Below are 23,854 nucleotides of genomic sequence, written 5' to 3' on the forward strand. Positions count from 1 at the left end.
AGACTTATTCACTACTATGAGAACAGTGTGGTATAAACTGCCCTTATGATTCAATTATCTCCACCTGGCCCTGCACTTGACATGTGGGGATTATTACAATTCAAGGTGAGATTTGGGTGGGGACACAGCCAAACTATATCATGTGTCAAAGACTTGCTAGTAACTATTGGATTTTTGTCTCTAAGGGAGGCAGCAGATGACCGAAAACCTGAAGTGATGTGGCTGAGTACTGCATGATCTGAAGACTCTGCACTGGTGACTGCGGTATGGGTCCAAATTTTTCCTTAAAAAAAAAAACAAAAACTAAAGAGCCCAAAACCATACTGACCAGTCCAGGAACAGCCATTAGGCAAACACAACTTTTTGCTACCCTGGTGTTACCGATTTCTGAGCTCAACATGTGAATTCAAAGATATGCCTGTTTTTCCAGCATGGGGAGCTGGATTTGGGTCAGCTCGGGGGCATGATGTTGAACAGCTCTTATGAGCTTCTGATAATGCCCAGGAAGTACAGAAACAACTGTCTACAAATCTTTGAACTCAAGGCATATCACAGGGACATTTGCTTTCTTCAACTAGATACCTGTTTTCTCATAAAGAGAAACAATGAGAAATGATTTTTCACAATGCCTCCTTAGCCCTGAGGCTCACCCATCCCCTAGTGCTGTGTCCCAACATTTAAAGGCCATTGAAGTCCCACTGTATGCCATATACTCTGGACAGGTTTTCTCATTTACCCCTCAGGACAGCACTGTGAGGATGGTATGGTCAATCCCATTTCATAGATGGCCAAACTCAGGCTTTCAGAGCCTAAGTTTCTCCAGATAGGTGGTAGGATTGGAATGAGGTTCCATCCCTCATCATCCATAGACAGCCCTGAGTAGCCTCCCTTTTAGAAGATGGGCTTCCAGGGCTTGAGAAATGGTCAGATTCCACCCCTCTGCTATTGTGGACCAATGCATCCTCACTCCACAACCCCTCTGGGTGATGAAGAAGATAGAGAAGATTAAATCCCGCCATTTATGCCAGGAGACCTGGGTGTAGGGCCACACAAGTTGGTTGCTCCTCGAAGTAGTGAGTGGGCTCAGGCAGAAGCTCAAGTATTGGCCTTGGGACAGGGGAGCTTGAGAGAAGGAAATTAACATACACTAAACTACTGTAAGCAAATGCACTTTATATTTCATCTCCTTTAATCTTAACTGCTATTCAAGGTACCTATCACTTTGACCATTATTCATATTATGGTACTTTGGGAAAGTTTATGTAAATCGGGGAGAAAACTCTTTTCTCTCCAGATCAGCAGCTAACTCTAGAATTACTTAAAGTATTTTTCCATTTTTGTCTTGATATCTCCAGGACTCTCAATGCTCGTATTTTTCTCAAGGCCGACAGTACACACGCCCTAAGGTGTTCTTCACCAGTATTTCTTTTTAAATTACAATCTGTATATATCTTATTCATATTATTGAAGTTGAAAACACGTTCTAAATGAAAATAACACTAAGAATTTCTATAAAATAATGGGGAAACATTTTCAAACTACATCTCAGATGTTAGATTAGCATCCACAATTTATAGGGCAAGCTCAGTAACAAAGCAGTTGGCAACTAATTTTGACATACAATTCCAATAGATATAGACATGAACAATGAACTTGTTGATTATGTTAAAATGTAAGAACTAATAAGATGCTAATATAAATCCTCAGAAGAATATTAAATGGAAAAGACAGGTTGCAAAAGGAGATGATTAATGTGATCACACTTTTTGGCAAAGATTATATGCATGTGTAGGTGGACATGGTCATGTGCACCGCATCCACAGAAACATGTCTGGAATGTGTGCACCATTCTATGGACAACAGACATTTTGGGTCAGGAGGTAGGAGTTGAGCTAGTGAGAGGTGAAGATTAATTACAATTCATAAATGTGCTTTTGTATATTTGAAATTTGGTATTCAGGAATAAAAGTATTTTGATGAATATTTAGACAATATACTTTTGAACAGATTGACAAAAATAATGTGTATTATGTTCATTAATTTGAAATAGCTATTACTGTATTCTATTTAATGGTGTAAGAAGTAGTTAAGTAGAAGGACACAAAACAAGTCTCAATAAATTTAAAAAATCAAAATCATATCAAGTATGTTCTCAGACAAAAATGGAATAAAAGTAGAAATCAGTAACAAGAGGAACCTGGGAAACTACAAATATGTGGAAATTAAACAAACAGCATGCTCCAGAATGACCACTGAGTCAAGAAAAAAAATTATGAAGGAAATCAAAAAGTTACTTGAAACAAATGAAAATGGAAACACAGCATATCAAAATCTATGAGCTACAGCAAAAGCAGTGCTAAGAGAAAAATTTACAGCAATAGATGCCTTCATCAAAAAAGGCAAAAGATTCCAAATAATCAATCTAACTGTACACCTCAAGGAACTAAATAAGGAAAAACAAACCAAATCCCAAATGAGTAGAAGGAAGGAAACAGTAAAAGTCAGAGCCAAACTAAACAAAATAGAAACTAAAAATATACAAAGTTTTAATGAAACAAAGAGTTGGATTTCTGAAAAGATAAAAAATTGATAAACCGCCAGCTAGACTAACCAAGAAAAAAAAAGAGAAGACACAAATAAACATCAGAAATGAAAAAGGAGACACTACAACTGATAACATGGAAATACAAATAATCATTCAGAGACTATTATAAACAATTATATACCACCAAATTGGAAAGCCTAGAGGAAATAAATAAATTCCTGGACGTATGCAACCTACCAAGATTGAATCAGGAAGAAATAGAAAACCTGAACAGACCACAATAAGTAATGAGATTGAATCAGTAATAAAAATCCTCCAACAGAGAAAAGCCCAGGCCTGGGTGGTTTCTCTGATGAATTCTATCAAACCTTCAAAGAAGAACTAACGCAAGTTATATTCAAACAGCTGAAAAAACATTGAAGAGGAGGGAATTCTCCCTAACTCATTTTATGAGAGCAGCATTATTATGATATTAAAAACCAGACAAGGACTCAACAAAAAAGAAAACTACAGGCCAATAACCCTGATGAAAATAGATGCAGAAGTTCTTAGCAAAATACTAGCAACCTGAATCCAACAGCACATCAAAAAGATAATATGCCATGAACAAGTGGGATTTATACCAGGGATGCAAAAATGGTTCAACATATGCAAATCAATAAACATAATACAGTAATTCCATCAACAGAATGAAGTACAAAAACCGTATGATCATCTCAACCAATCCATAGAAAGCATTTGATAAAATTCATCATCCCTTCATGATAAAAACTCTCAAGAAACTAGGCATCGAAAGAACATACCTCAAAATAATAAAAACCATATATGATAAACTCACAGCTATCATAATGAATGGGGAAAAGCTGAAACCGTTTCATCTAAGACCTGGAACAAGACAAGGATCTTGTTTTTTCACCTTCATCACTACTATTCAACATAGTACTGGAAGACCTAGCCAGAGCAATCAGACAAGAGAAATAACAGATATCCAAGTCGGATATCTTTGCATTTGTTCCTCTTTGCAAATGTATAATTTTGTATCTAGAAAAACCTAATGGCTCCATCAAAACCCTCTCAAATTTGATAAATACAATAAAGTTGTAGGATAGAACCTCAATATACAAAAATCGGTAGTGTTTATATGCACCATTGATGAAATAGCTGATGATGAAATGGCTGAGAAAGAAATTAAAAAGACATGCCTACTTGAAATAGCTACCAAAAATAACCTAGGAATAAATTTAACCAAGTAGGTGAAAGACCTCTACAAGGAAAACTACAAAACACTGATGAAAGAAACTGAAGAAGACACAAGCAAATGGAAAGATATTCTATGCTCATGGACTGGAAGAATTAATATAATTAAAGTGACCATACTGCCAAAAGTAATCTGCAGATTCAATGCAATCCTTATCAAAGTACCAATGACATTTTTCACAGAAATAGAAAAAACAATCCTAAAATTGATGTGCAACCGCAAAGGAACCCAGATAACCAAACCAATCCAGACCAAAAAGAACAGAGCCGGAGGCATCACACTACTTGACTTCAAAGTATATTACAAGGCTATAGTAATCATGTTTTGATTACTATATGGTATTGGTATGAAAACAGACACAAAGACCAATGGAACAGAATAGAGAACACAGAAATAAATCCACATGTTTACACACAAAACTGATTTTCAACAAAGGCACCAAGAACATATGTTGAGGAAAGGACATCCTCCTCAATAAATGGTATTGGGAAAATTGGATATGCATATGCAAAAGAATGAAACTGCACCTCTGTCTCTCATCTTACACAGAAATCAACTCAAGATCGATTAAAGACTTAAATGTAAGACCGGAAACTATAAGAGTACTAGACAGAAACCTGGGGTAAACACTTAAGTACATTGATCTAGGCAAAAAAAAATTTTTTTTTTTCTGGACAGGAAGTAGAATTTATTGGTGAGTATTAAGTGGGGGCAGCATATTGGAAGCCCTCATGAGTGCAGGGCCCGCCATTTGTTCAGAGGACCACGATTGGGGATGTACTTGACCCCACAGCCATCTGGGATGAGCCGCTTTTCAGCCACCATGTCTTCAAATTCATCAGCATTGAACTTGGTGAAGCCCCACTTCTTCTGGCGGCCAGGAAACTTGAACTTGGCCCTGTGCAGGGCCTCAATCACATGCTCCTTGTTCTGCAGCTTGGTGCGGATGGACATGATAACTTGGCCAATGTAAACCCTGGCCACAGTGCCCTGGGGCTTTCCAAAAGCACCTCGCATGCCTGTTTGGAGCCTGTCAGCCCCAGCACAGGACAACATCTTGTTGATGCGGATGACGTGGAAGGGATGGAGCCACACCCGGATATGGAAGCCATCCTTGCCACACCTTTTTACCATGTACTTATTGGCACAAATTCGGGCAGCCTCCAGGGCTTCAGAGGACAGCTGCTCATATTCATCTGACACCATGTGGCCACAGAGCGGAAACTCATCCACTTTTGCCTTCTTCCACCCCAGGTCAAAGATGCGAATCTTGGCATCAGGGACACCTCGGCAGAAGCGAGACTTTGGGTATGGCTTGTTCTTACAATACCGGTAACAACGGGCGGGGCGGCGGCCCATGGCGACACCAGGATCCTCAGTGGCGCGCTGAAGGGAAAGAGAGATCTAGGCAAAAATTTTATGGCTAAGACCTAAAAAGACAACAAAACCAAAAATAGACAAATGACCAATATGTGTGTCTACCGCAGAGTCCAGGGCCTTTCCTCTGCAGTACCTTGTCAGTTCATTCCTCTATAGCCTTTCTCACCTCCCTGTACTTGGGGAGTCTAAATGGCACTACTTTATGAGTGTCTGTAGAGCAATACTTATCAAGGCCTACATAGGCTCACACCCTTTGTGCTAGCATTTCCTTTTATATGTTTATCTTCAGGACTTAGTGAAGAATGTTGATAAAGATCTGGTTACAAGTACTGCCATCCTCATATTTCCCTGTTTTCACTTTTGGGCTTGAATTTGGAAAGGGAAACCAAATGAGATGCAAAGACACAAAGAATCCAGAAGGAAGTAAAGGGAAATGTGGTTGTCAGCACACACACATACACACACACACACTCCTACATCAACCAGGTTCTGTTATCACAATATTACAATTCCCTCAACATAGTTGCTGGACTCCAAGGGGACCCATTCAGCTCACCAGAGCAAATAGCCAAGGGAACTGTGCCCTGGATTACACCCACTACCAGTACACAGACTCTGAAAAAATGCCATCCGCATCGTGTAGATAATAGGGAATATTGGAACGCACTGAATAACATGGGGTTGTGAAAATTGATTATGTCACATCCACAGGATGAAATTTCAGAAGAGCGCAAAAATGAGTTATATTGAAACAATGATGAGAGATGATTTTTTTGCCTATCAGATTAGTAAAGATTCACATTATTTCTAATGTAGGCAGAAAGGAACTTTCATACTGGAATATTAAGAGTGTAATACTTTTATTAGAAGTATTTTGATTTCAGATAAATGCACGGGGGCAAGATGGCAGATAGGAGGCAGGACTAGCTTGAAGTTCCTGCTCAGATGGACAGAGCAGCCTGTGGAGACTCAAACTGTAAACCTTTGCTCTAAGAAGTACTGCAGGAACATACCAGGATAGCTGAGAGAATTCACAGACCCTTTGAAGAAACTGGATCACTGCTGCAGGCCCCCTGAGATACCGAAAAACTGAGTCTGCTTGCTTTGTCAGCGGGGAAGCTGGTGGTCTGGGACAAGTTCTCAGCCCTAGTCACTGGTTGCCCTGACATAGACTCATTGCTGTTGCGGGGCACAGTGGGAGTGACACTGGCCTTTAGGACTGCAGGCTGTGTGGGAGCAGGCTGAGGCCCATGACTGCTGACTTTCCCCCCACTTGCTGGCAAACTGTATGATTCAGCAGAAGCAGCCATAATCCCCCTGGGAATATAACTCCATTGGACCAGATATCACACCCCCATCCCCCACAGCAGCCACAGCAAGCCGCACCCAAGGAGAGGCTGAGCTCAGCCACGCCTATCCCTGCCTCTACCTGGTGGTCTATCTCTACCCACCCTGGTAGCCAAAGACCAAGGTCAGAATCTCTTGGGAGTTCTGTGGCCCTGCCCACCGCCTGAGAAATCTGAATACTTAACCAGCTCTCCCTAGGGAAAGTTGGCATCCTCTCTACAGGACACAGCTGATGCACTCTTGAAAGCACCACCTCCTAGCTGGAGGCCAACCAACACAAAACCAGCACACTAAACCAAAATACAACCAAGGACCCTTACAGAGTCCACTTCACTCCCCTGCTACCTCCACTGGCTGCAGAACCTGAAGATGGATCACATCACAGGACTCTTTCCAGACACTCTCCAGGACCAGCCCAGAGCCCAGTAGCTCCACTGGGTGGCTAGACCCAGAAGAGCAAAAACAATCATGACAGTTTGGCTCTCAGGAAGCCCCATTTATAGGGGAAGGGGGAGAACACCACATCAAGGGAGCACCCCATGGGACAAAAGAATCTGAACAGCAGCTCTTGAATTCCAGATCTTCCCTCTGACATAGTCTGCCCAAATGAGAAAGAACGAGAAAAAAATTTCTGATAATACGACAAAACAAGTTTCTTTAATATCCCCAAAAGATTGCACCAGCTCACCAGCGATGGATCCAAACCAAGATGAAATCCTGGAATAGCCAGAGAAAGAATTCAGAAGGTTGATTATTAAGCTAATAAAAGAGGCAACAGAGAAAGATGAAGTCCAACTTAAATAAATCAATAACATGATATAGGATACAAAACGAAAATTCTTCAGTGAAACAGCATAAATAAAAAAACAATTACAATTTCGGGAAATCAGGGGCACACATAGAGAAATGCAAAATGCACTGGAAAGTCTCAGCAATAGAATCAAACAAGCAGAAGGAAGAACTTCAGAGCTCAAAGACAAGGCTTTCCAATTAACCCAATCCATCAAAGACAAAGAAAAAAGAATTTAAGAAAAATGAATAAAGCATCCAAGAAGTTTGGGACTATGTTAAATGTCCAAACCTAAGAACAATTAGTGTTCCTGAGGAAGAAGAGAAATCTAAAAGTTCGGAAAACATATTTGAGGGAATAATCAAAGAAAACTTCCCCAGCCTTGCTAGAGATCTGGACAAATACAAGAAGTTCAAAGAATACCTGGGAAATTCATTGCAAAAAAAGATAATTGCCTAGGAACATAGTCATGAAGTTATCTAAAGTCAAGACAAAGGAAAGAATCTTAAGAGCTATGAGGCAAAAGCATCAGGTAATCTATAAAGGAAAACCTATCAGATTAACAGCAGATTTCTCAGCAGAAACCCTACAAGCTAGAATGAATTCGGGTCCTTTTTTTAGCCTCCTTAAGCAAAACAATTATCAGCCACGAATTTTGTATGCAGAGAAACTAAGCTTCATAAATGAAGGAAAGATATAGTCTTTCCCAGACAAACAAATGCTGAGAGAATTCACCACTCCCAAGCCAGCAGTACAAGAACTGCTAAAAAGAGCTCTAAATATTAAAACAAATCCTCAAAATATACCAAAATAGACTCTCCCTAAAGCATAAATCTCACAGGACCTATATGACAGTAACACAATGCAAAAACAAACAAACAAAATAAATAAATATACAGGCAACAAATAGCACAATGAATAAAATAGTACCTCACATCTCAATACTAACATTGAATGTAAATAGCCTAAATGCTGCACTTAAAAAATACAGAATGACAGAATGGATAAGAATTCACCAACCTAGTTTCTGCTGTCTTCAGGAGATTCACGTAACACATAAGGACTCATATAAACTTAAGGTAAAGGGATAGAAAAATATATTCCATGCAAATGGACACCAAAAGTGAGCAAGAGTAGCTATTCTCACATCAGACAAAACAAACTTTAAGGCAACAGAAGTTAAAAAAGAGGGACATTATATAATGATAAAAGGACTAGTCCAACAGGAAAATATCACAATTCTGAATATATATGCACCTAACACTGGACCTTTCAATTTATAAAGCAGTTACTACTAGACCTAAGAAATGAAACAGATGGCAACACAGTAAAAGTGGGAGACTTTAATACTTCACTGACAGCACTAGACAGGTCATCAAGACAGAAAGTCAAAAAAGAAACAATGGACTTAAACTATACCCTATAACAAATGGACTTAACAGATATTTACAGAATAGTCTACCTAACAACTACAGAATATATATTCTATCCATTAGTACATGGAACATTCTCCGAGTTAGACCACATGATAGGCCACAAAACAAGTCTCAGTAAATTTAAGATAATCGAAATTATATCGAGTACTCTCTCAGACCACAATGGAATAAAATTGGAAATCAACTCCAAAAGGAGCCTTAAAGCCATGCAAATACATGGAAATTAAATAACCTGCTCCTGAATGATCGTTGTGTCAACAATGAAATCAAGATGGAAATTTAAAAATTCTTTGAATTGAAAGATAATAGTGACACAACCTATCAAAACCTCTGGGATACAGCAAAAGCAGTGCTAAGAGGATAGTTCATAGCATTGAATGCCTACATCAAAAAGTCTGAAAGAGCACAAATAGACAATCTAAGATCATACCTAATGGAACTAGAAAAACAAGAACAGTCCAAACCCAAACCCAGGAGAAGAAAAGAAATAATGAAGATCAGAGCAGAACTAAATAAAACTGAAACAAACAAAAACAATACAAAAGATAAATGAAACAAAAGCTGGTTCTTTGAAAAGATAAATAAAACTGATAGACCATTAGCAAGATTAACCAAGAAGAGAAAAGGTCCAAATAAGCTCAATTAGAAATGAAATGGGAGATATTACAACTGATACCACAGAAATACAAAAGATTATTGAAGACTACTATGAACACTTTTATGCACATAAACTAGAGAACCTACAGGAGATGGATAAATTCCTGGAAATATACAACCCTCCTAGATTAAACCAGGAAGATATAGAATCTCTGAATATACAAATAACAAGCAATGAGATTGAAATAGTAATACAAAGATTGCCAATAACAAAAAAAAAAAAAAAAGTTCAGAACCAGACAGATTCACAGTTTAATTCTATCAGACATTCAAAGAATTGGTACCAATCCTATTGACACTATTCCAAAAGATAGAAAAAGAGAGAATCCTCCCCCAAATCATTCTATGAAGCCAGTTTCGCCATAATATCAAAACCAGGGAAGGACATAACAAAAAAGAAAGCTACAGACTGGTATCCCTGATGAACATAGATGCAAAAATCCTCAAGAAAATACTAGTGAACCAAATTCAACAACATATCAAAAAGAAAATCCACCATGATCGAGTGGGTTTCATGCCATTCATGCAGGGATGGTTTAATATACACAAGTCATAAATGTGATACAGCACATACACAGATTTAAAACAAAAATCACATGATCATCTCAATAGATGCAGGAAAAAAACATTCGACAAAATCCAGCATCTCTTTATGATTAAAACCCTCAGCAAAATCGGCATAAAAGGGACATACCATACAGTAATAAAAGCCATCTACGACACAAACAAAGGGAAACACATCCCATGCTCATGGATGGGTACAATCAATATTGTGAAAATGACCATACTGCCAAAAGCAATATACAAATTGAATGCAATTCCCATCAAAATACCACCATTATTTTTTTTTCACAGAGCTAGAAAAAACAATCCTAAAATTCATATGGAACCAAAAGAGAGCCCACATAGCCACAGCAAGACAAAAAATAATAGGCGCATAGACCAATGGAACAGAATAGAGAACCCAAAAATAAAGCCAAATACAGCCAACTGATCTTTGACAAAGCAAACAGAAACTTAAAGTAGAGAAAGGACACCCTATTCAACAAATGGTGCTGGGATAATTGGCAAGCAACATGTAGAAGAATGAAACTGGATTCTCATCTCTCACCTTATACAAAGATCAACTAAAGATGGATCAAAGACTTAAATCTAACACCTGAAACCATAAAGATTCTAGAAGATAATATCAGAAAAACCCTTCTAGACATTGGCTTAGGTAAAGACTTCATGACCAAGAACCCAAAAGCAAATGCCACAAAAACAAGAATAAATAGATGGGACTTAATTAAACTACAAAGCTTCTGCACAGCAAAAGAAATAATCAGCAGAGTTAACAGACAACCTACAGAGTGGGAGAAAATCTTCACAATCTATACATACAACAAAGGACTATTATCCAGAATCTACAAAGAAATCAACAAGAAAACAAAACAAAACAAAAACATCAAAAAGTGGGCTAAGGACATGAATAGACAATTCTCAAAAGAAGATATACAAATGGCCAGCAAGCATGTGGAAAAATGCTCAACATCACTAGTGATCAGGGAAATGCATATCAAAACCACAATGCAACACCATCTTATAACTGCAAGAATGGCCATAATCAAAAAATCAAAAAATAATAAATGTTTGAGTGCATGGGGTGAAAAGGGAACATTTTTACACTGCTGGTGGGAGTGTAAACTAATAAAACCACTGTGGAAAACAGTGTGGAGATTCCTGAAAGAACTACAAGTAGATCTCCCGTTTGATGCAGCAATCCCACTACTGAGTATCTACCCAGAAGAAAAGAAGTCATTATACGAAAAAGATACTTGCACATGCATGTTTATAGCAGCACAATTTGCAATTGCAAAAATATGGAACCAACCCAAATGCCCATCAGTCAATGAGTAGATAAAGAAAATGTGAGATATATATGAATACTACTCAGCCATAAAAAAAAAAAAACAAAAAAAAAAAAAAACGAAATAATGGCTTTCACAGCAACCTGGATGGAATCGGAGATTATTATTCTAAGTGAAGTAACTCAGGAATGGAAAACCAAACATCGTATGTTCTCACTCATATGTGGGAGCTAAGCTATGAGGACACAAAGGCATAAGAATGATACATTGGTCTTTGGGGACTCAGGGGAAACAGTGGGGAGTGTTGAGGGATAAAAGACTATACATTGGGTACAGTGTACACTGCTTGGGTGAAGGGTGTGCCAATCTCAGATATCACCACTAAAGAAGTTATTCATGTGAACGAACACCACCTGTTCCCCAAAAACCTATTGAGATAAAAAAAAAATTAAAAAAATTTAAAAGTATTTTGATTTCATCATCTTAATATAAAATTGTTAAGTGTCTGGAGTTTAAAGATACTCTTTCAAAAACTTATAAAGAAATTATTACTGAAATATTTGTGCATATGAGCAAGAGTGTTATATATACCATTGTCTGTAATAGAAACTATGGTAAGGGAACTAAATTTTCACCACTAGGTTACTGTGGAAATAAACTTTAGGATATCATATAAATGAAACACCGGGTCCATAAAAAATACTGATATTATGTTGTAATTTCAAATGTTACAGAAATGTATTTCCATGAAAAGATAGTAATAAAGATGTAAAGAGGGTTACAAAGATAACAAGTAGCCTGGATCCCTTTTTTCTTTTATAGGTCTCTATTTATCCAGTGGTCAAAGAATAAAAAGTAAAATATTTAGTCTTCCTCTCACATAGAGCTCTCTTCTCGGCACAGTAAAAGGCAGCAATTTTTGTCTGGAGTCCTTCAGTACCCCTAAACACTGGGAATGCTCACTTTTCCACCAAGACTTCCAGAAAGCTTTATAGGGTGGGCTTGGGCCACAGTCTCTCCTTCCCACATTCCTATTCAGCAGTGTTGTAGCTGCAATGCAGATTTGTGTCGGGAAAGGGCACCACGGTACCACCATTATCAAACTTTTTGGCAAAGAAGTGTCCGCAAGGGGCAAAAACTACAATACCTCCCTTACAACCCACCTTATGAACCCAAGTACAGAATGATTCTGTCAGAAAGATACTGATGTATTTAAAAGAAGACGGAAAAAAAATAAACTGCAGGACATCCTTGGCTATCCTAGGTGGGCAGCCATAGGGCAGTGCGGGGCAGTGGGCAATGACAGAGAGAGGATGAGGGCACAGGAGCAGGGTCTGGGCAGCTGTGTCCATAGTGTCATGGAAAGGGAATGACAGAGAGAGGTGGGAAGAAATCTGAGAAGCCTGTATAGGAGTAGGATAATGAAGGAGGGTGAATGCCCTGCTGTCTGAAGAGGACCCACCCTCCTACAATGTGGACACTGCAACCTGCACCAAGGAGGGAAGTGAAAAATCAATGAATGCAGTGTAGATTTGGGGTCAACAGATCATGGAACTGCTTTCATATGCATGTGAATTTTCCAAACAACCACAAAAAACTCGTAATACTTGTTACTGTATGCAAAATAAGCTGCTTTTAATTTAAAAACAAAAATTGAGATAGTTATGATGTGCCTTCTGATGGACAGAGCCAAGGTTGCAGCTCTGAGAATAGACCAGGTTGTGGGGAAGGCAGGGTTCAGCATAGGGAAGGGAGGGATGGAGTTGGGAGCTTGATTGATGGGATCAGCCTCGTTCCAATCCTGCCACTTATCTGGGTAAGTGACTTAGGCTCTGTGAGCCTGAACTTAGTTATCTGAAATGTGACTGACCATACCAGAGCTGTCCTGAGGGGTAAATGAGAAAACCTGCCCAGAGTATATGGCATAGAGTGGGACTTTAGTGGTCTTTAAATGTTGGGACACAGAAGTAGGGGTTGGCAGAGCCTCAGGGCTAAGGAGGCAGTGTGAAAAATCATTTCTTACTGTTTCGCCTTCTGAGAAAATTACAAATCTAATTGAAGAAAGCAAGTGTCCCTGTGATATACCTTGAGTTGAAAGATTTATAGACAGCTGTTTCTCTAGTTCTTGGGTATTATCAGAAGCTCATAAGAGCTGTTCAGCATCAAGTCCCTGAGCTGACCCAAATTCACTTCCTCCTGCTGGGAAGATAGACATGTCTTTGAACTCACCCGGTGATCTCAGTGATAGATAACACCAGGTAAGCAAAGTGTAGAGTTTGCTTAATGGCTGCTCCTGGACTGTTTGGTATGTTAATATATTATAGGAAAGCGGGAAATGGTGACTCACACCTGTAATCCCACCACCTTGGGAAGCCGAGGCGGGCGGATCACTTGAGGTCAGGAGTTCGAGACCAGCCTGGCCAACGTGGCAAAACCCCGTCTATACTAAAAGTACAAAAAGTAGCCAAGCATGGTGACGCGTGCCTGTAATCCCAGCTACTCAGGATTCTGAGGCAGGAGAATCGCTTGAACCCGGGAGGCAGAGGTTGCAGTGAGCTGAGATCGGGCCACTGCACTCCAGTCTGGGCGACAGAGTGAAGCACTGTCTCAAAAAAAAAAAAAAAAAACACACACACACACACACATATATATAAAATAGGAACATTCTAGACTGTTTCACAGCCACCAGGGCAGTAACCCTCAGATTATGCATTATCCAGCCACATTACAGCAGTATTGTAACCATCTTCTGCCTCTTGAAAGACAAAAATCCAAGAGTTACTACCATTTCTATACACACAGTTGTCCATTCCTTCATTTATTAATAGCTAAATATATATTAAGCTCAATACCTATATAACTGAAGGCATCCCATGATCTCTAAAATGGAAATAATAGAGTAAGAATGAAAATAATATATCGCTAACTTCAAAGATTAATTTTGAGATGGTATGCCTCCTTCACATTAATTTTTAAACTTGATCAACTTTTAAGAAGTGAAAGATTTTCAAAAATTCCTCTTGGACCCCTCAATACACATTTAGCCACAGGATTGATACCTCTCCCCTCCCCTCCCCTCCCCTTTCCTCCCCTTCCCTCCCCTCCCCCTCCCCCTCCCCTCCCCTTTCCTCCCCTCCCCCCCTCCCCCCCCCCCCTCCCCTCCCCTCCCCTTTTCCTCCCCTCCCCCCTCCCCCTCCCCTCCCCTCCCCTTTCCTCCCCTCCCCCCCTCCCCTCCCCTCCTCCCCTCCCCTTCCCTCCCCTCCCCTCCCCTTCCCTCCCCTCCCTCTCTGTCTCCTGCCCCCTCCACCTCTATCTCCTATCTCTGGATCTCTCTCTTCTCCTTCAAACTTAAACTACCTAAAAAGAGCTTTCTCTATTCTTTGTTAACATTCTTCACTTCCTACTGCCTGCGTATCCCACCTAGTTAGCCAAGCAGTGACTGCCACAGAGACAGGAAAGCAGGAGGGTCTTCATTAAATCATCCAGAGTTCAGCCCTACAGCTTCAATGGGGAATGAGGAGGTGAGGAGAGGGGAATCCTGGCACAGCAGGATTCGGGGTAGAAGTATAGTCATAGTCTCATTCAGCCCAGGGTCCCAGGAGCAATCAACAAATATGAATTAATATACCACGTTTTCATTACCTATGTATCCACTGATGAACTTTTAGGTTGATTCCGCATCTTGACTATGGTGTATAATTACATAAGTACCTTCCCTGTGTAATTAAAAGTAATAAAAGGAAAATATACACATGCCCAGCACTTGTAATACATATCAAATCAAGTTCTAAGTGGAATGCATCCCTATACCATCTAAGGGATGTGGGCAGTAGTCTGAACACATGAAAACTAACTCCCAGAAAATACTGTCTTCTTTCAGCAGGATGGTCTAGATCAGGTTCTGGATATACAGGACAGGCCTAAATTAGTAACAGTTTGAAAGAAATAAAGAAAATTAGCCCCAGACAAATGAGAAAATGTCTTACATTCAGGATACACTGAGATTGTTTTAGGCAAATTAGCCATAGGAAAACTCTGAGACAATGAACGTATCAGATAAAAGAAGAGTTTGAAAATAGTAACTGTAGAATGTTTTACTGCTCTCTATAGCATATAAACTGAGACCTGGGTGTGTCTGTTTTAGTAGGTTTAAAAGATAATACACATGACTTGGAGACATATATATATAGTAGGTCCCAGTGTTGAGATATGAATGCATGTTTGTTCTCAGGTTTCTTACTTCCTCTTCTTCAATGAGGTAACCAGGTATTTAGAGAGAAAACCATGCTACAAAACCATATCATATTTTACATACAGGTATGTACCTGTTTAATAAAACTATAAGGTAATGCCTTAAAAATGAAAAGTCCAAATTCTATATAGTGATTATCTCTGGGAAGGTAGGAGGCTAATGCAATCAGAGAGGACTTCAATGTGACTATCAATTGCCTATATACTATTTTATATGTTAACATGGGTACATAGAAAGTTCTCACATTCTATAAGTTTTGTATGTCTGAACTATTTTATAGCAAATACTGTTTCTATGAGCAAAAATTCTGACTTTTAAAAAGCTCCATGCTAATTTATAAATTGTGGAAAGCATAGTCAAGTCCAGAAATAAATAAATAATGTGTGACCCCCCCTCCTACTCATTAATTTTTGATAATGTGTCCTTTTTGTATAGTTCCTCCCACTTTATTCTCTATGCGGGCATATTTCATATATAACAATTACCTATGGGTTTCATTTGTCTGGAGACTCAACATTTCCTAAATATCATAAAACCAGTAATTAAGTATGCCAAAATATTGTACTCACTCTGACTCCAAGGCTCATGTCCCTAACCCCTGAGAATGTCAATTTTTTCCTGTGAAAGGGATGAGGCCAGATCAGGGGAGCTGACTTCTCATGGTCTTTTACACAAAGACAAATCTGCTATTGAGGGCCCAGGTCTCCTGATTTCAGTCTGTTGTACAGCAGATTCATCTTCATGTTCTGTTACTCTATGCTGCCTGCTTTCTGGTCCTCAAGGAGAGGCTGCTATTTCGGTGTCCAAATAGAAGGTGAAAGAAGATGGCACAAAAGAACATCAAATTGAAAGTAGTTTGCTTAGGATAATGGCCTCAAGCTCCATCCATGTTGCTGCAAAGGACATGATCTCATTCTTTTTTATGGATCTGTAGTATTCCATGGTGTATGTACCACATTTTCTTTATCCAGTCCACTGTTGATGGGCATCTAGGTTGATTCCATGTCTTTGCTATTGTGAATAGTGCTGTGACAAACATACACATGCATGTGTCTTTATAGTAGAACGATTTATATTCATTTGGGAATATACCCAGTAATGGGATTTCTGGGTTGAATGGTAGTTCTATTTTTAGTTGCTTGGGAAATCTCTAGACTACTTTGCACAGTGGCTGAACTAATATACATTCCTACCAGCAGTGTATAAGCATCCCCTTTTCACTGTTCCCTCACCAGCATCTGTTATTTTTTGACTTTTGAATAATAGACATTTTGACTGTTGTGAGATGGTGTCTTATTGTGATTTCGATTTGCATTTCCCTAATGATTAGTGATATTGAGCATTTTTTCGTATGCTTGTTGGTCATGTGTATATCTTCTTTTGAGTAGTGTCTGTTCATGTCCTTTGCCCATTTTTTTAATGGGATTGTTTTTCTGCTTGTTGATTTAGTTCCTTATAGATCCTGGATATTAGACCTTTGGAAGATGCATAGTTTATAAATGTTTTCTCCCATTCTGTAGGTTGTCTGTTTACTCTGTTGATAGTTTCTTTTGCTGTGCAGAAGCTCTTTAGTTTCATTAGGTCCTACTTGTCAATATTTGTTTTTACTACAGTTGCTTTTGGTGTCTTCATCATGAAGTCTTTGCCAGGGCTGATGTCTAGAATGGTATTTCCTAAGTTTTCTTCTAGGGTATTTATCATTTTATGTTTTACATTTAAGTCTTTAATGCATTTTGAGTTGATTTTTGAAGGATAAAGGTCAAGTTTCAATCTTCTGCATATGTCTAGTCAGTTATCCTAGCACCATTTATTGAATAGGGAGTCCTTTTCCCATTGCTTGTTATTGTTAACTTTGTTGAAGATCAGATGGTTGTAGGTGTGTGGCTTTATTTCTGTGTTCTTTATTATGTTCCATTGGTCTGTGTGTCTGTTTTGTACCAGCACCATGCTGTTTTAATTACTATAGCCTTGTAGTATAGTTTGAAGTCAGGTAGTGTGATGCCTCCATCTTTGTTCTTTTCACTTAAGATTGTTTTGGTTATTTGGGCTCTCTTTTGGTTCCAAGTGAATTTTAGAATTTTTATTCTAGTTTTGTGAAAAACATTGCTAGTACTTTAATAGAATAGCATAGAATCTGTAAATTGCTTTGGGCAGTATGACCATTTTAACAATATTGATTCTTCCTATCCATGAGCATGGAATGCTTTTTCACAATCTTAATTTTTAAGAGGGCAGAATTGAGAACAAAATTGATTTTAAAAGATAAAAAAGCACACCTAATAATAGTAAAGGTTAAAATTCACTGGGAATACATTATGTGTTAATACTTGTGTACCTAATCACACAACAAAAATGTAGTTTGTTTGTTTGGTTGGTTGGTTGGTTGGTATTTTTTTTTCTTTTCTTTTTTTTTTTTTTTTTAGATGGAGTCTCACTCTGTCACCCAGGCTGGAGTGCAGTGGCTTAATCTCAGCTCACTGCAACCTCCGCCTCCCGGGTTCAATCAATTCTCTGCCTCAGCCTCCTGAGTAGCTGGGATTATAGGCGCCCGCCACTACGCCTAGGTAATTTAGTAGAGACCAAGACCATCTTGGCCAGGCTGGTCTTGAACTCCTGACCTCAGGTGAGCCACCCGCCTCAGCCTCCCAAAGTGTTGGGATTACAGGCGTGAGCCACCACACCCGGCCAAAAATGTAATTTTATAGAGGAAAACTGCAGGAGCAGCAATGAGATATATGAAAAATCATACTAATACCTGAGGCTGTTAAGCTTGGGCCCAAATGCAAATACAGATTAAAATTGTAGAATGCAATGAGAATAATGAAAATAAAAACAGAGCATATCAGAATTTACAGCTAGAGCAGTGTTCAGATAATATTTTTATGCATTACATAGCTATATCAATAAAAAGGAATTAAACAATCAATTCAAAATGCCAGATAAAGAACCACAACATAAATTAAAAGAATGTAGTTGAAAGGAATAAAGGTTTAAACAGAAATGTACGGGTTGAAAAGGCAAACTACAGTAGAATTTATATGTAAAAGTAAGGAAGATTTATTTGAGGAGAGATCAAAAACATGAAAAGTCACTGGGTAAATTATTCAAGAAAATTGAAGAAAACACAAATACACAATTTTGAAACAGGAAGGGTGACAAGGTCTTCAAAATAAAGGAAATTTCAAGTCTCTTAACTGAAAAATTTGCAGAATTCTATTCAAACATATTTGGAAACAGATGAAATAGTTAATTTTCTAGAAAAACACAACTTACCCAGATTGGCCCCAAGAGACACAAAAAGTCTTGACAGACTAATTGCATACAAGACATAGTGAATTTGGTTAGATTATCTGCCATCAAAAAGCACCAGACCCAGATATTTCCCAAAGAGAATTCTAGCCAAACTTTCAAGGTTTGATAATACCAGTACTATTTAAAATAGTCCAAGGGCGTAGGGAATATATAAAACAATGAAGCAAGTACATAAAGTTGATTCTGAAACATGCCAAAAACTGCAGGAGAAATGAAATTACAGGATAATCTCATTACAGAGTATGAACTAATGTTCTTAAATAAAATATTGGTAAACAAAATGGACATAAAATATAGGTCATGACCTTATGGGGCTTTTACATATATAAAGGTGTTTCAATATCAATAAAACTATTACTATAATCTAGTATATTGATACAGCCAAGGAAATAATTATATGATCGCCTCCATATGCAGAAAGGTATTTAACAGCATTAGCATTCCACAAGACAAAAGATCCAGATTTTAAGCAAGTAAATTAGAAGATTTTTTTAAAATGCGGTGGAACCCACTTTAGATTAAATGAGACAAAACATTTCAGAGAGAGTTAAATTAATGAAAAATTAAATCAAAGAAATTACATTTAAAACCACAATGAGATACCACCATACACCCACAAGAAATAAAAAAGATTGAAAATGCCAAGTATTGGTGAGGATGTGGAGCAGTGGACCTCTCAACACTGCTGGTGGGAATACAGATTGGAACACTTTGAAAAACTGTTTGGCAGTATCTAGTGAGCTGAACATACATATACCCTAACTCAGAAATGCCACTCAATCATATATGTCAAAGTGAAGTAAAAATAAATGTCCATCTAAAAGATATGTACAAGAACGTTCAAAGCACTGTTATTCATAGTAGGTCAAAGTTTGAAAAATATATAAACCTTCATACCAGATACATATATTGTGAAATATCCATACAGTCCAGGCACGGTGGCTCACGCTTGTAATCCCAGCACTTTGGGAGGCCAAGGTGGGCAAATCACGAGGTCAGGAATTCGAGACCAACCTGGCCAACACAGTTAAACCCCATCTCTACTAAAAATACAAAAATTAGCTCAGCATGGTGGTGGGCACCTGTAATCCCAGCTACTCGGGTGGCTGAGGCAGGAGAATAGCTTGAACCTAGGAGACAGAGGTTGCAGTGAGCCAAGATCACACCACTGCACTCCAGCCTGGACAGCAGAGCTGGACTCCGTCTCAAAAAAAAAAAAGAAAAAAGAAATATCCATACCATGTAATACCATCCATCAATGAAAATGACTATCTACAACTACAGACAACAAAATGTAAATCACATATATATTATGTTGGTTGAACACAGCCAGACACAGGAAAACACATGTTTTATGATTTCAGGAATTGTTTTTCTAACCTTCCAATAGTGTTTGGGGAAGGAGAGAAAAATCAACATTCAATATCCTTTAAACTTTTTTTTAACTTTTAATTTTTGTGGGTGATAGTAGGTGTATATATTTATGGGGTACATGATATTTTGATACATGCATGTAATGCATAATAGTCACATCATGGAAAATGGGGTGTCCATCCCCTCAAGCATTTATCCTTTATGTTACAAACAATCCAATTATATTATTTTAGTGATTTTAAAATGTATAATTAAATTATTATTGATTATAGTCACCCTGTAGTGCTATTCATTCTATTTTTTGTACTCATTAACCATCCCCACCTCTTCCTCACCTCCCAGCCTCTACCCAGACTCTGGTAATCCTCCTCTCTATCTCCATGGGTTCAATTATTTTTTGAGTTTTAGTCCCACAAATAAGTGAGAACATGTGATATTTGTCTTTCTGTCCCTGGCTGGCTTCACTTAATGTAATGACCACCTGTTCCATCCATGTTGTTGCAAATGACAGAATCTCTTCATTTTTATGGCTGAATAGTACTCCATTGTGTATATGTACCACATTTTCTTTTTCCATTAATCTGTTGATGGGCACTTAGGTTGCTTCCAAATCTTGGCCATTATGAATAATGCTGCAACAAACATGGGAGTGAAGATACTCTTCGATATACCGATTTTCTTTCCTTTGGATGTATAGCCAGCAGTGGGATTGCTGGGTCATATGGCAGCTCTATTTTTAGATTTAGATTTTGAGGACCCTCCATAGTGGTTGTACTAATTTAGATTTCCACCAACAGTGTATGAGGGTTCCCTTTTCTCCACAGCTTTGCCAGCATGTGTTATTGCCTGTCTTTTGGAGAAAGCCATTTTAACTGGAGTGAGATAATATCTCATTGTAGTTTTGTAGGAAGTGCAGAAAACTTGTTTTAGAGCTTTAACTTTGGGAAGAAGGAAAGAGAGAAAAAGAAGTGGAGGGAGGAAAGATATCCAATCCTGTGGCTGAATAGGTGGTGAGGGGTTAAAGGAAGAATTTTTTTAAATCTTCAATTTCTTGAAATTTCAGTAAGTTTAAAAGCTAATGTGAAGAACCCATTTCATCTCGTATTTAACCCTTGAATTTTCCTATATATTATTTTGTTTCTTACTCTCCTGTTTCCACTTTAGAGCTCATAAGATGTCTCCAGTGGACTAGTATATGTTTTGAGCTCAATATAAATATAGTTATTAGATAAGGAATGCACAATTGTGTGTCACAGAAATGCTAGTAATTTCTGGATTTTTGCCTCGCAGGGAGGTAGCAGGTGGCTGAAATCCTGGTGTGATGTGACTGGATCATGCATGATCTGAGGACCCTTGCCCTGTTGATTGGTGGACAGGTTCAGATTTTTCCTATGAACATATTAACATACCAAACTGTCCAGAAGCCGCTATTAAGCAAACACCATACTTTGCTTTCCTCATGCAGTCTATCACAGAGCTCTTCAGGTGAGTTCACAAATATGCTTGTCCTTCCAGTGTGAGGGAACTTGATCTGAGTCTGCTAAGAGGCATGATGTTGAATGACTCCTATGACCTTCTGATAATACCTAAGAATATAGAAAACTTTCTATCTCAAAAACTTTGAACTCAAGGCATATCAGAGAGATATTTGCTTCTTTCTTCTAGATGTTTGTGTTCTTATTAGGAGAAATAATGAGAAATGATTTTTCACAATGTCTTCTGAGCCCTGAGGCTCAGCCAGCCCCTACTGCTGTGTCTCAACATTTAAAGGCCATTGAAGTCTCGCTCCATTCCATATATTTTGGACGAGGTTTCTCATTTATGCCTGGGGACAGTTCTGTAATAATGGTATGGTCAGTTCCATTTAACAGATGACTAAACTCAGGCTCACAGAGTCTAAGTCACCTCCCTAGGTAAGTGGCAGGTTTGGAATGAGGTTCTATCCCTCACCCTCCCTAGAGGATCCTTAGCACCTCCCTTTTAGAAATTGGGCTTCCAGGACTTGAGAAATGGTCATATTCCACTCTCCTGCTGTTGTGGCCCCAGAGGTACTCACTCTACAACCTCTTGAGGTGATGAAGATGATAGAGGAGATAAAATCCCTATCAGCATCTAGTTTTTAGTTATTCTAAAGTTTTCTTCACTTTGTCTTCATGCCTCCTGGTCCCTGAATGATCTAATTTCCTTGGGGGCTGCCATTCCAAAGGGAGCATTCGACTTTTTCTTAAAAAAAATGTATATATATGTGATCTGTAAAGTTTTTAAGTCATAATATTTTTGAAATTGAAAATCAATTTTGAAAGTAATAAAAAATATTAAGAATTATCTTAAAACATTAGAGAAAGTATTCACAAACTGTACCTTATATATAGGATTAGTATCCATAATTTGTGACACACACTAATGACAAAGATATTGGTAATTCATTTCAATAGAAAATTTACATAAAATAAACATGAACAATAATCTTGTTAAATATGCCAAAACCAGAGTACTAATAAAATGCAAATACTTAAAAATCCTGAGAATGTATATAAAGTGGGAAAAAATTGCAACAGAAGATGAGGACTGTGATTGCACTTTTGGAGAAGACTGTGTGTATCGGGTGAATGTGTTCATGTTCACCTCACCTACAGGGACACATCTGAAGTGTATGCAACGTCCTTAGAACAACAGATCCCTTGGGTCAGGCTGTTGATTGCGATTCTTGTTGTCAGAAGGTGACTCTGACTGCTATGTGGGGAATGGATTGGAAAGGGACAAGATAGGGAGTGGGGATAACCATTAGAAAAATATTGCAGAAGTCCAGGGAAGAGACACAGGTGGATGGGACCAGGGCTGCAGCTGTGTGCAGAGGGAGGAGTGAACCTGGACAGGGCGTGTTTGAAGGTAGGGCAGGCAGAAATTGAAGTGACTGTGCATGTAGGGTGCATGGGGATAAGGCACAGTCAAGGATTACCCCTCAGCTTTTTATATAGCCATGTGGAGAAATAGCACAGTTTTCTCAGAGCAATCCTTCCATGTGCTCTTGAGATATTCTCAAGGTAGTTAGTTAGGTCATCCAAATGTGTTTGTAGTGAAAGAAATTACTTAAAATGCATCAGTTGATGATTAAGATTCTGTTGTATTAAACTTTATTGAAGACACATGCAAACTGTCAAACTTTTAGAACTTGAAAAATCTCAACATGCAAACTCACATTTAATGAGCAGTTTGCTATGTGCCGACCACTGTTCTAAGGGCTTTCATGCCTCAACTCAAGTAATTCTCAAAACAACAACCCATGAGGTGGGGATAATTGTTTTCCCCATTGTACCTTAAAGACAACTGAAGTATAGAGTGGTTCTGTTACTCTCACAAGGTCACAGAGAGTCAGTTATGCTGATATCTCTGCAGTAGAATTTTTTAAATTATGAGATTCCTGACCAGGCACGGTGGCTCACGCCTGTAATCCCAGCACTTTGGGAGGCCGAGGCGGGCAGATCACGAGGTCAGGAGATCGAGACCATCCTGGCTAACACAGTGAAACCTCGTCTCTACTAAAAATACAAAAAATTAGCCAGGCGTGGAGGCGGGCACCTGTAGTCCCAGCTACTCGGGAGGCTGAGGCAGGAGATTGGAGTGAACCCCAGAGGCGAAGCCTGCAGTGAGCC

At 38.6% G+C, this 23,854-nt stretch overlaps 2 protein-coding genes across 2 annotated transcripts in view; one reads left to right on the forward strand and one right to left on the reverse strand.

Annotated features, from left to right (window-relative positions):
* The window catches only part of LOC126946025 (ras-related protein Rab-40A-like), a 203,883-nt gene that overhangs the window by 168,861 nt on the left and 11,168 nt on the right, over positions 1 to 23,854 (forward strand). Inside the window, exon 13 of the mRNA XM_050776008.1 lies at positions 186 to 264. The gene's annotated coding sequence lies outside the window, so the exon portion shown is untranslated. The remainder of the gene's footprint in view (positions 1 to 185; positions 265 to 23,854) is intronic.
* LOC126946031 (60S ribosomal protein L10-like) lies at positions 4,475 to 5,200 on the reverse strand. Its single transcript, XM_050776018.1, has one exon. The coding sequence runs from the start codon at positions 5,160 to 5,162 to the stop codon at positions 4,533 to 4,535; it is 630 nt and encodes a 209-aa protein (XP_050631975.1). The 5' UTR covers positions 5,163 to 5,200; the 3' UTR covers positions 4,475 to 4,532.

This window comes from Macaca thibetana, chromosome X (assembly GCF_024542745.1).
Source record: "Macaca thibetana thibetana isolate TM-01 chromosome X, ASM2454274v1, whole genome shotgun sequence".
NCBI classification, from domain to species: Eukaryota; Metazoa; Chordata; class Mammalia; order Primates; family Cercopithecidae; genus Macaca; species Macaca thibetana.